The sequence below is a fragment of the Pimephales promelas genome, chromosome 4 (assembly GCF_988280905.1).
Source record: "Pimephales promelas chromosome 4, fPimPro1.hap1.1, whole genome shotgun sequence".
Lineage (NCBI taxonomy): Eukaryota > Metazoa > Chordata > Actinopteri > Cypriniformes > Leuciscidae > Pimephales > Pimephales promelas.
Genome location: NC_142772.1, coordinates 10,752,186 through 10,766,429, shown reverse-complemented (window position 1 = coordinate 10,766,429; position 14,244 = coordinate 10,752,186). Strand labels below are relative to the sequence as shown.

Genomic DNA, 14,244 nt, shown 5'->3' with positions numbered 1-14,244 from the left:
ATTTACATGGTTTTAAAGATATAGCTGTGATTTTATTGTGCACCATATGCATGCATTTAAATTGCTTAACATAATATTAAATATATTTTTTTTTCTAAATGTCAATCATTTGTTAACAAACAAGTGTTCTCTACTTCAATGAACTCAATGTTTCTGCATTAAATTATTACATTGTTTAAATTAATACCTTTTTTCTAACTGTGATTTTGATCATATATGATCATAAGTCATTTTTATTTCTTGGTCAACCTGTCTATATATATATATATATATATATATATGTAATGTTTGTTTTTTTCCCCCTTTTTTTAAAAGTATTTACTATAATATACAAAAATTGTCAGTTTTGTATAGCTGAATGATACTGTGTATCAAATTGAGCTTTTCAGATACAGATTTCAATAGGTAAAACTTTACTGAGAAAAGTCAATACTATCGTACCAATTCTGTCGTTTTTTTTTTGTTTGTTTTTTGTTTAGCAAGTCATGTGCATTCAGTTATTGTGCAAATTATAGACAATAGGATACTAACTCTCTTGCACACGTGCCAACACATGTAGTACTTTAATTCAAATCTGATGTGAAAAAGAAACTTGTCCAGTGATCTGAACTCATTGTTCTGAGAAAAGTGAACAAGTTCTGCGTAATATCTTACGCTCTGAGAAACACCTCTTTCCTATTTCCTCTTTCCAATATGGAAGCCAAAAAATTATCCTTAATTTTGTATTAATGTAAAAGCATGCAGACATAGGCAAGGCGGCTTAGCGTGCCTATTGTCTGTCCTGCAGCAATTGCAGCAGCCTATCGAGAGTGGCCCTTTGATGACGATTCAATGGGGTGCTTCGTACCCACTGCTTCACATTCCCGCTGAAGCAGGAGTGGCCTAGCCCTATAAATATAACTCGATGGGGCTTATATCACTGTCTGATATGACGGCAAGATACGCAGTACTTGTTCCCTCTTCTAGAGACAACCGAGGTTACGTTGGTAACTGAGTATGTTCTCTTACAAGAGGTTCTCTCGTACTGTAATATCTTACGCTAGGGGAACACTATGTAAAACGCCATGTGTGCAGGGATCCAACACCAAAGTCCCTAGGGGCAAGTTCCCGGGGCTCATATAGTGCATAATAACCATGAACTCACAGAGAGTCTGAGAAGAGAGGCTAGCAGCATCATTCTCAATAAGTTATCAACCAAAAGGGTGATAATAATAGCACACACAGCCAGGGTGAAGAGAGAACTTCAGCCTGAACTGAGTAACAGTATGGGCATTGTTTTTCTCTTGTGAAAAAGCTTAATCAGTCAGCGAGTGGTGCTCAAGTGAGTTCAGTACTCTGCGCCGAAGCAGCGGGGCAGATGATACCTGATTTTAAACCGACAGCAGTTTAGCCAGTAAGGCGGGAACTTCTAGGTTCTAAAACCTTATAAATGTAGACGGGGAGGCCCAGCCTGCCACCATACAGTTATCTTGTAAAGTTACCCCACTAGACCATGCCTACGATGAGGCCATGACTCTGGTGGAGTGTGCTCTAACACCTAAAGGGCACTCAAGTCCCTTTGTAGTATATGCCAGTGCTATGGCATCGACTATCCATCTGGATAGGGTCTGTTTCGTGGCGGCTAGGCCCTTGGCGCGACCGCAGAACGAAACAAAAGAACTGCTCAGTCTGTCTGAAAACAGATGAGCGAGATACATAACGCCCTGACGGGCAAAAGAGGCCTATGTTTACTTCCTCATTATGAACCAGTAGGGCAGACAGGGGGATAACCTGGGCCCTGAACAGTGTGTTGAGGGATTTAGGCACGTATCCGTGTCATGGTTGGAGTATGACCTTTGAGTCATTAGGCCCAAATTCCAGACACGTTGTGCTCACTGAGAGCGCTTGTAGATCCAAGAGTCATGAGAAACATTGTTTTGAGAGACAGGTGTTTCACATCCAACATCTGGATAGGCTCGAATGGGGCTCCTTTCAAGGCTTCTAGAACCGTGGAAAGGTCCCACATGGGGATATGAGGGGCATCTGGAAGGATTCAACCTCTAAGCTCACTTTAGGAAACGAATGACCAGATCATTTTTCCCCAGTGACAGGCCAGACGCAGGTTTTGTAAATGATGCTATGGCCACCACGTAGACTTTGAGCGTGGATGGGGACCTGCCCCCTTTAATCCAGTAGCTCTTGAAGGAAGGATAGCACTTTCGTTACCCTGTTGTTTGTGGGTGGAAAACCTTGGTTTTGCACCAGCTAAGAAACACTGACCATGCTTAGAGGCATAGAGACGTCTAGTAGACGGCACTCTGCACTGCGTGATGGTATTTACTGTAGCACTCCCTCTGGGAGGTTTGCGGGCACCCATTGATGGCCCATGCGTGCAGGGCCCACCGTTCTGGGCGAGGATGCCAAATTGAGCCCTTGGCCTTAGAGAGGAGGTCTTTCCTCATCAGAATCGGCCATGGGGCATTGCTCGTCAGCCGCATAAGGCCTGGGAACCATTCTTGGTTCGACCAGAGTGGAGTACAAGGAGCACTAAGCATCTGGTTTCCCTGATTCGTCCAGCGTATTTTTGCTCTTGGAGAAGCACTCCGGGCAGTGAGGGCACCTGGGACGAGAACAGGTCCACCTGTGCTCTGCCGAATGTCTCCCACAGCAGGAGGATTGTCTGCGGGTGCAGAGACCACTCCCCAGCTGGTACATTGTTTCTGGACAGTCTGTCTGGCCCCAAATTCCAGGAGCCAGGCACGTGCACTGCTCTCAGTGAGCGCAGATTGTGCTGAACCCAGACCAGGATACGTTCTGTAAGGCTGAATGGTTTTGAGACTGGATGCTGCCCTGGCGATTTATGTAGGATACCACTGACATGTTGTCCCAGCGGACTAAGACATGGTAACCTCTTATTCGGGGACAAAAGCGCCTCAGCGCTTTTTCGATTGCCAACATTTCCTGACCGGTTTATATGTAGGAGCTTTTTTCCTTCTGACCATAGACCGAAGAACGGTCTGCCCTCGTGCAGCACTCCCCATCCCGAGCTGGAGGCGTCCGTGGACACCACCTGCACACTCGAGGAAGTCCCCAAGTTTACACCAGACTGGTACCAGTCGGTCGCTCTCCAAGGTTTCAGGGCTGTGATACATTCCTGATTGACTCTGAGGCGAAGCTGACCGGAAGCCCAAGCTTAAGGTGGTACTTGCGCTTTGGCCCAAAGCCTTTTGAGCCTGCAGTGGGCGCATGCGGAGCAGGCCCAGCTGGAGTACTGATGATGCTGAGGCCGTCAGGCCCAGCATTTTCTAAAACCTCCTACAGCGCCGCGGCGGAAGGATTTTGTGAAGCGCTGAATGTTTAGTCTGCGTTCTGACAAGAGCCGCACTGTCATAGTTCAGCTCTGTGCCCAGAAAAATTATTTTCTGACCGGGGGAACAGCAAGCTTTTCACCCAATTGACTGTGAGACCCAGTTTCTCGAGATGTTCGAGTAACATGGTCCTGTGTTCTATGAGCTCTGAATGAGATCGAGCTAGAATCAGCCAATTGTCCAAATAGTTCAAAACTTGAATGCCCCGAAGCTTCAGGGCTGCGAGCGCCGGGATGCAAGATGCAAGATGCAAATGTACGGGATGCAAGAGACAGGCCGAACGGTAGGACTGTGTATTGATATGCCTGGCCCTCAAAAAACGCCTGTGACGTGACGCTATTTGGTTTGCAATTGGTTTGCTTTCCTAACGATGAAACAACGTTGATTTCAAGTTGATTTTTCGTTAATTTTGAAGAATGATGCGTCTGACGTTGGTTCAACGTTAATTCGATGAGCAAAACAATGTCAGATCAATGTTGTTTCGATGTCATGTGAGACGTCGTTTCCAAGTTGATTCAATGTCAGTTTGCTGTCTGGGATTATAACTCAAACCACAAGGTAAAATGTTGGCAAACCTCAGTTTTCTCTTCCATTTCTTATAATCTTCTTTGATTTAAGATCCCCACAAAGAGAACCAAGTCTCTTTATAAGTTTTAAAAAGCAATGAGAGGTGCTCTGTGATGTTTTAATAAGCAAGTGTTTAGTCTAATATCCATCACTATGGCAGCATTGTCACACCTGACATAACTATCCAAACCTTATTAGTCACAGAAAGACTTATAGATTCACTCTGTAGCTGTCAAACACATGTCAAGAAACATAAACACTTATATTAAAAGGTACCATCTGTAAAAATTGAGGTTAAAATATCCAAAAAAATGAGCTAAATGCAACAAAAGAATGAGAAGAAATAAGGTTGATGATGTCATTAAAAAATGACAAGTTATAGTGCTGCCAAGATATTAACCTGAATTAGCATGCTAAATTACTAGCCCTGGCCCGGCAGGTGTCATAATACCAGTTTCGGCCATGGGGGGCGGTATGCTGGCGGGCAACATAACCACCAGCCAAACTGCAATACACGAATAACTCGCATGGCTTGTGGGTGTACTTGAACCTGAGGAAGTACAGCCCAATAGACCCCTTTTGCGCCAACGTCACAGTTACGTCACGGCGCTAGCTGGAGGCAAAACAAAGTGAAAACTGGAGGCGGCCAATGCAAACCAGCACAGATTCGGCTACATAATAAATCAATAATAAATGAAAAATGAATATGCTGTATCTGGAATTTTTATTTCTAGAAAATATTCACATCATTAAAATCGCACCGTAATGTCACTCTTTATATTGTGGTCGTCTCGGCACTGGCTCGGCAGAACTGCGGATCGTACACACAAGTCTTGTACAGGACCCATATAGGCATCTAAAGATTTACATATCAGTTTCTCTTTATCGATCGTTTTCTCTATAAGGTAGGTGTAGAAGTCAGGCCACTCACCCGAGGTAACGTAACATTAATCCTGTCAGATGTGTAGACGGCTAAGAGTCGGCCAATCAGGTTCCGTCCGTTAAAGATAACTTTTGGAAATAACAATTGCGGTCCTGGACACTGAGTGACCTTACACATTAAGATACAAGATTTTCTCCAGTCATTGTTAAAAAACAAGCTAACAATACTTGCTAACTAGCGTTAGTGAAGCGGCCAGAGGGATCGTTCTGCCTCCACCTAAGCTCCACCCACAAAAAAAACGTCACCAACTGAAAAGGGGTCTATACTACATTGCAGTTCAGGGAAGAGTTCAAAAAATGATTGGTCGACATTATGCATGAGGAATACATTTTGGTAAGCATACTGTCTCTTTCAACAGTGTTCGTGTTCTTTTACCATTAGCTAGTAGAGATGATCGGTTCACGTGCGCTAGGGATCTGTGGTGTAACATTTACAAGCGCCAAAAAAACTGTATTGTTTGAATTGCATAATAAAATTGACAGAATCTGAGAGCTGAGATTTTTTTATATAGCCTATATCATAACTAACCAGCTGTCTAGTCTGTCGGTCTCTGTGTCCTATTCTGTGCGTGACAAACTTGATGTGTGGCGTGAGAGCGTATGAAAAGTGTCAATTCCGTGTCTCACGGTGAATTCATGAGAGTTGGCAGCTCTGAAAGGCGCTAGCTTGGTCAACATCAGCGAATGCTGTCTGTCAAATTAATTCAAACTAACAAAAAAAATGTAATATGAACAAAACAAATACTGTAAAACTTCAAATAATAGTCTGTGCTTTTATTTGTATTTGAGACAGTAGTCTATGAGACGGTCTTTATCATTTAAGGCCAATTTATACTTCTGCGTCGAGGGTACGCCGTAATGTACGGCGTTGGCTACGCACGTAGGCGACGCCGTTGTGAGCATTTATACTTCTGCGTTCCGGTCATGGTTGCACTGCAGTACTGCTCCGAAACGCTAGTTGGCGGCGGAGGGTTTTAATGTTCCACTGTGTTTAGATTCCTCACGGCTAGGTTACTACAAGCAATAGCGACTGGAAGACAGCTGATAATGTTGGAGTTGGAGCTTATTGAGGTGGAAAAACAGTTCAATTTAGTGAAATTACCAAAACTGAAAGGCAGAAATGAGAGAAGACGTCGGAGGAGATGTACGTGTGGAAATCATAGATAGTGGTGGAAATGCGTGAGAAGGTACGTGCGGAAATGCGTAGGAGGAAATGCAATGCTACCAAGCCGACCAATCACCGATCTTGCGGTCCGCGTCGTCGCGACGTGTAGTTACATTTTTGAAGAGCTGCGCGTCAGGCGACGGCGAAGGGTACGCGGTATTGGACGCGTCTGTGCGTATGCTATGCCGTACCTACTGCGCGCACCCTACGCAGAAGTATAAATTGGCCTTTAGTGTTGAGATGTGGTTCATTGAGTCTCTAATCTCTAAAAATCTCCAAATGCTCCTCGTGAAACTACGGTCTTCCAACTTTTACTATCGTGTCAGATGATTTGATAAATATGCGCGAGGGAGAGAGAGCAAGACAGTGCTCGCTCCTGTTGTTTGAAGACGTGAGAGGCACAACTCACTTTCTGGAGGTACACTGCCCCCATCTGGTATGGAATATGGAGTATGATTTGATTTTTTTGGACAGATGGCACCTTTAAATACTTGATGTGAATTCACAATTAAAGTTATAATAATTAAGACATATTAGCACACACACACACACACACACACATATATATATATATATATATACACACACACACACACACACACACACACACATATATATATATAATAATAATATTTAGTATATTTAGTAAGTATATATATATATATATATATATATATATATATATATATATATATAAATAATGCACATTAAAAAAAATGCAACTGCAGTGAAATTGTTTGACAAAAGTACAATAGTTGCCTACACTAACTTCACAACAGATGGCGCTCATCTACTATAATTTGATTGCATGACTGGAATGGCTTGTGCTATTCCAAATATGATCTAAAGTCAATTTTTTATAAAGATATTTAAAAAAAAAAAACCTGGGGAAAACGTTGCATGTAGGCCTACACCGTGCATTTAAAAGGGTTTTGTTTGTTTGTTTGTTTGCATTAGGGCTATGGTTGGTAGTTTAAGGTTTATTAGAGAATCATTTATTTAATTTATCTGAAGCATTCTGAGTCTTACAGTGGATTAAGTACGCATTCAGTCCCTTTTATTTTTACATTTTGTTGTTGCAGTCTTATTCTAAAATGTTTTAAAAAAATTCTGTCTATACACTTCATACCCCATAATGACATAGTAAAAACTAATTTGTGATTTTACTAATATCCCATAATGACATAGTAAAAACTAATTTTGTAATGGGGTAATTTAATGCATTTTAGAATTAAGCTGTATCAACAAAATGTGAGGAAAAAAAGTGTCTGAATACTTTCAGAATTTTTCGAACTTTCATTATCATCTCACCATCATTGTGCCGTTCTGAAAATATGTTGATTCAACCTCAACCTCAACCTTCAAAAAAAAAAGATCTTATGAAATCAGCCAAACACAAATCAGAAAGAGAAAAACAGCCCACACACTCTTATCTAAGGCAGGGATCAAGACCATCATCTTCCATTCGTCAGGTGATCAAAGCGATGAGTAGTACAACTATAGATAAACATACAGGTGGGGGATTTCAAAACTGCGCTTTAGTGTACATCACTCTCAATATATGACCAATTTCCTGTAAATGTCCCGTTGACTGCACTATATGTTTTTGTCAAGCAGACTAAAACAAATGGCTAACTTATATTTTGATGATGTACAGAACCAAGATGTAGGAACAAATTTGGAATATGCAAAGGAAATGTTATATTTCAGTCTTGCTCACATCCATTTCTCAGAATGAGGTGTGCTTTAAGTAAACAAAATGAGAGGATGTTCTTGGTGTCTACAAGTTTTATCAAACTCCTCGATCATCGTGTGGTTGGCGTAGTTCGCGTTGTCACATGTTCCATGTGCTGTTAGCATCAAGCTAGGTATAAACTCTCTTGAAAGCTGTGAACACTGCAGGCTGTTAGATGACTCTGACTACAGAGTGAATCTTAGATAAAATTGTGAAACTGTGTAGATGTCACAGACTTGGTTTTGCCTGGATGTCTTTTCTGTTGATAACTGAAATGTGTAGATTCTGTTAAGGGTCACAAGGTTTAAGTGTTACACTACAATACACTGTTTCCTACATTGGGCCTCCCAACGTTGAAGTCTCTGAAGTGTGAACATGTCTCTTCCTGTATGTGTGTATGTGTGTGTGTGTGTGTGCACTTAGGAGAAAGAGAGATATTTAACAGCTCCCATACCACATGTTCTCTAGTACAGTTTCTAGTAACTGTATAACTGCCAAATACATTATTTAGATAACACTATTTGTTCATCCTGATGTTGTGCTGTTTCACAGACTGTAGTTATTTGTGTGAAAAAAATTCAAGCTTATGATATTTATTGAATTAACTTCCCTTATGCAGTTTATTTGTAACAGACTCCATTTCAGATATAGAAAAGTGACAACTGGCATATCATATGGTCAACATTCTGATGTTTTAGTGACCTATACAGTATGTACATCAAACTGAAACTATGTTTCCTTGAAAGCTCTACAGAAAGAAAGAAGTGAACTTACTTCACAGTTCGTCTTTGGGTTTCTGAGATCTGTCATGTGAAACCGTTCACTCATTTCTCAAAAGTTTCTAGGGCCTTAGAGTAATCTAAGAAAAAAGCTTGTTCCCTTAAAAAAAGCAACTTCCCACCCCACATTTTGAACTTGTTATGCTGCATGTTCACAGCTGTGAATATATTAAACAACAACTGAATTTTTCCATGAGATCACAATATCATATTTCAAAGTCAAAAAGATAGTTTATATGATATAGGCTGAAAACCTTAAAATAATATGTCTATGTCAATTAACTCTTACATACACTCACCTAAAGGATTATTAGGAACACAAGACTAATGCTGTGTTTGACCCCCTTTCACCTTCATAACTGCCTTAATTCTACGTGGCATTGATTCAAGAAGGTGCTGAAAGCATTCTTTAGAAATGTTGGCCCATATTGATAGGATAGCATCATGCAGTTGATGGAGATTTGTTGGATGCGCATCCAGGGCATTAAGTTCCCGTTCCACCACATTCCAAAGATGCTCTATTGGGTTGAGATCTGGTGACTGTGGGGGCCATTTTAGTACAGTGAACTCAATGTCATGTTCAAGAAACCAATTTGAAATGATTCAAGCTTTGTGACATGGTGCATTATCTTGCTAGAAGAAGCCATCAGAGGTTGGGTACATGGTGGCCATAAAGGGATGGACATGGTCAGAAACAATGCTCAGGTAGGCCGTGGCATTTAAACGATGCCCAATTGGCACTAAGGGGTCTAAAGTGTGCCAATAAAACATCCCCTACATCATTACACCACCACCACTAGCCTGCACAGTGGTAACAAGGCATGATGGATCCATGTTCTTATTCTGTTTACACCAAATTCTGACTCTACCATCTGAATGTCTGAACAGGAAATCAAGACTCATCAGACGAGGCAACATTTTTCCAGTCTTCAACTGTCCAATTTTGGTGAGCTCTTGCAAATTGTAGCCTCTTTTTCCTATTTGTGGTGGAATGAGGAATGACCACGAACTACCCCAACCACACGATGATCAAGGAGTTAAAATTTGTAGACACCAAGAACATCCTCTCATTTTGTTTACTTAAAGCACTCCTCATTCTGAGAAATGGATGTGAGCAAGACAGTTGCTTCAATGCATTTAGGGCTGTGGTCCATGGTCAAGACAATCTCCTGAACTCCAAACTGAATGTCAGAATGGGAAATAAAGATGATTTAAGCAATTTTGAGCGCGGCATGGTTGTTGGTGCCAGATGGGTCAGTCTGAGTATTTCACCATCTGCTCATGGATCATCTGAATAGTTGGTTATCTCTTTTTCACTACATATCAAACATGTTGTGTTTTCATTTTATGAGGACATTTATATAATGATTTTTTTTCTGAACAAACTGAAAATGCTATCAGCTAACCCTTAACCTAACACTCACAGAAAACCTTTGGCAGTTCTAGATTTTTATTTTTTTAAACGTATAGGTTTTTATTAGCTATTTATTACGATTGATTAGCTGTTTTTTGATTCGCTGTTTTTTTGTTTTGTTTTTTTTAGGATTTATTTGGTTACCTGGTCATACTGAAAAACTAAAGAGTATTTGTACAATTTATTCTTTCAAGTTGTACCATAATTTTATCATAAAAATGCTGTAAAACATATTTTAGGGTTGACAAACCCTCAGTTTAGTGACAAAATTAGTTCTAAATGTCAAGAGCCACTACAAAGTTCAACCAGCGAGTTCTATTCATAGTTTGCAGAAGTGAAACTTATTTTCAGCACCAGTCAGTTTCATTGCAATTTGATAACGAAGAGGATTAATAAAACATTTCTTTCTTCTATGGAACTCTATCTCTTAGGTTATAGGCTATAGGCCCATACATTGTTCAAAATATTTTCTTTTGCCTTCTGACATGATGGTGTGTCATGTTAATTTCTTAAATGTAACAAAATGTGATGAAAATTATTCTGGTTCTGAGATATAAATAAAAACACTTTTTATTCCACGAGCACATAAGCGCCTTAATCCAACACTACATCATGAAAGTGCGTATCTACAGTACGAATTTTATTTGTCGTGCCATTTACACGCCAAAAATAGTTTTTGCGTGCTTATGTAGGCTACGGCTACACGCACTGCTGGTGAATAAGCGGAGTTCCTGCATTGTGCCAGCATTGTTTGGCGCCCATAGGCTCATGGACAAAATTTTGCGCGCGTCTAAACGTTGCCCAGATATGCTGTCTAGGTAGGCAGTTCACTTTGTTCTGACTTCAGAGACAGCCTATGAGATTTCAAGAGGACCTGTTGCGCTGTAGTTTAATGAGTGATGGGAATACCCCTCTCTTCCGTTAACTGGTAAAGCTGCGTGTGTGTACCATGAGCAGACTGTCAAGAGGATCCGACAATGCGCAAGTGCTCGGCTGCATTTTACTTCACTCTAGGTATGTGTTTTAGCTGTGTTTTTAAGCAAGTGTTCACTCGGAAATATGTCTCATTATAGCATTTCATTGATATCATTGCTGAAGTTATGTTATTTCAGTAAGTTTATTAATATTTCAGGTTTCCTATCTCTCTATACCGAAACGTCAACAGGTCAGTACGTTGGACATTAGTGCACTGTGTGTTTATTGGGTCTGAGTCTGAGACCACATTGAACCCTGTAAAAATACATATATATCTATATATATATCTATATATATATATATATATATATATATATATATATATATATATATATATATATATATATATTAAAAGTAGAACAAAGACACTTTTTTACGTATAGCCTAGCTTATGCCGTGTTAACAGGCCAGTAAACAACAATATGTAAACTGTATACATAAGATCTTTGTGCAGATTTTGTGTTTCCATTTAAGCACAATATGCTCTTTATGCTCATTCTCAAATCATGCTGTTAACATTGTTCAAAGGATAAATAGCAATCACTTGACACAGCTTTTCATTTAAACTTTAAAGGTCCCTGCAACTGCAACAACTTAAAAGATCAATGTAACAACACAGAAGGTATGAAATGATCAGCAAACATTTTGTAAGCTATGTTTTTATATATTAGATTGGAGTAAACTTGCTTACTTTTCTTAGTGTAACATAAATTTAACTTTATTTGTAGGCTATTAATAAGTAGCCTACAATGGCACATGTTTTGGTTCTATATCCCCACTAAATTGATGGAGACATGACAAAGCAAACATCTTGTTTCAATAAAACATATTCAGCTATTCTTTGGATGAAGTGTATAATAATTTCCCCTATACCATTTAAGGATAACTGATTTCTTCTTTAGAGTGTCTATTTACACTCTAAAAAAGGGCAAATAGCCCCTCTTGCTATTTACGCTAACTCCACACACCATTGTCTGATTGAGCCTGACAAAATTACAAAAGAAACCCATCTGACAAATTGGACAGTTGGGTGGAAAGTATAAGGACAGTGGATGTAGTTTTTGATGCGATAGACCAAATTTGAGTTTGCCTTTTTCCAATTCCCATTCTTTTTCCCTTTTCCATTGCATCAGCTTGGAGAGGTGTTTATTTTAAATAAAATAAAAAAACAAAATAAAATAAAATAATGAAGACAATATTCAAAAAGTTGAATTAAAGTGCCTATCGTGTATTTAATAGAGGGAATAAAGTGTCTACCAGGCATTTATTAGGCTTAAAGTATGCAACAACAACAACAACAACAACAACAACAAACAATTAAAATGATGTCATAATTTTGACATCATTTCTAAATTTACACAAAGTGTAACTATCTATACTAGCTCAAACAATCAGCTCTTTTATTTTTTGAAAGACTTTTATGAAAGGCATTAGAAAAAAAAGTTAAAACAAATATTTTCCTTTAATCAATAAAGTTTAGGACGAATTTTAGGACGAAATGGTAATATCCCTTGCTTTTATTGCACTTTCATGAGATGAGTGGGAAACAGTAACTACAGTAACTACAAAAACATGACATTTGTTGTCAATATAATTATCTTCTGCTAAGTTACAGTGTTTGTTTTGTTTCATTTTATTATTATTATTTGTGTGTGTGTGTGTCTGAAAAATCTTGAAAATGAATAAATGAAAGTTGAATGAACAATATTTTCCAAAAGTTGAGCGCTTCATTTCAATTGGAAGAGTTTCAAGTTTTTGTTTCAGTGTCTGTAGAAAGTGACATTCATTTTTGTTTATATTATCAGTGTATATTTCTCATTTATTAGGAGTCTATGATTTTACATGCTTCATAAAAAATACGATTTCTAAAAATAATCGTAAATTCGTCTGTGAATGGAAAAACGGAGGAGACTTATCAACCTCATTCAAACTCTACGCAAAACAGTAAGTAAATTTAATAAGTCAGACTGAGCTTAACACTTTCTTGCTGTTGTTTGATTGTTTTGATTGCTAATTATATTAAACAATCCACACTGTTTGTTTCTTACATAGGAGGCAATGCAGTTGTGAACTCATACATAAGACGAATGCAACTGAATTGACTTTCAATACCTTTAAAGTAATAAAATGGAATATAACAGCTCACATAATTGCAACCAGTGAAGATCAAAGCCGCCGGTGCACCTACAAAAATTTCAGTGGATATTCAACGCAGATAAGTATGTTAATCAACAATATTAATATAAATCAGTTTCAATGTATTATGATTTTCAGTGTTTCCAACCTCTGACCTTAATCTAATATACAGATTTATTGCATGCAGTTACATGGAAAGTACTAGAAATTTTAATATTAGTAAAAGTTGCTTGACAATTATGTTACCAGACAGTAATTTCCACAGGTTAAAATGTGATTCTGCGTTAGAATGTTTGATGTTTTCTTTCATTTCAGCACGGTGCGGTCCTCCCTCTAAACAGAATCTAATTTTTAAAAGAAGCTCTGGTCATTTGTCTGTTGAAGTGGACTGGGGAGATGAAAGAAATTATATTAAAACGTTCTCTGTAAAGTATAGAGTGTTCAACACTGCAATGTGGAAAGAGGTCAGTAACAACTAACACAATCTAATTTTAGTGAATTGGTGGCTAATTCTGCCTACACCACAATGACGGGTATGATTAGGGGTGGGATTAGCGATGGGCCTTCATGATTACTTTTTTCTAAAAATTGTTTTTGTATGATACATTGTACGTATATTGACACCTCGCAAAATAGTTCCTGTGAGATCAGGTTGATAATTGCACCCTGCAGTTTCAGAGTATATCAGTGTCTATTTGCAATGATCATTGTGACCTTTTTTATCCTTCATATCTCCATAATGTATAATAATATGACACGTCATAATGTGCATAACCCGTATTGTTACCTTTACACTTAATAATGTAAAGCCCTGGGACAATATTCACCCTGTGGAATTGATTTTCAGACATGATTTTCATAACTTTATGAGGGCATATTATTTCTTAACCAAATAACACACATTGTGACGTCCATTTGTGTAAATTACTTGAAATAAATTCTCATTGTGAATATATATCTATGAAAATAAATCAGTTACATATGTATTTTCACTAGCACACATTAAATAATTGACCTGTACTTATGTCAGATGAGTACAAAATAGGGACATTTTTTGCTGTCGCAATTGAATATCTTGGGTGTGTTTGTTCACAGCACTGTAGTTTACAGTAATAGAGTGTGGATCAGTGTTGATCTGAGAAAGTACTGTGTACACTAGGGTGTGGTGTGGCTTTGTGGTTAAA

The 14,244-nt window shown here is 38.7% G+C and overlaps 1 protein-coding gene across 1 annotated transcript in view; it reads left to right on the top strand.

Annotated features, from left to right (window-relative positions):
- The first annotated feature begins 10,708 nt into the window (after positions 1 to 10,708).
- The window catches only part of LOC120472294 (interleukin-6 receptor subunit beta), a 31,072-nt gene continuing 27,536 nt past the window's right edge, over positions 10,709 to 14,244 (top strand). Inside the window, exons 1-6 of the mRNA XM_039662432.2 lie at positions 10,709 to 10,963; positions 11,082 to 11,114; positions 11,499 to 11,546; positions 12,751 to 12,868; positions 12,977 to 13,143; positions 13,376 to 13,524. Coding sequence (XP_039518366.2) covers positions 10,927 to 10,963; positions 11,082 to 11,114; positions 11,499 to 11,546; positions 12,751 to 12,868; positions 12,977 to 13,143; positions 13,376 to 13,524 — 552 coding nt within the window. The 5' untranslated portion in view covers positions 10,709 to 10,926. The remainder of the gene's footprint in view (positions 10,964 to 11,081; positions 11,115 to 11,498; positions 11,547 to 12,750; positions 12,869 to 12,976; positions 13,144 to 13,375; positions 13,525 to 14,244) is intronic.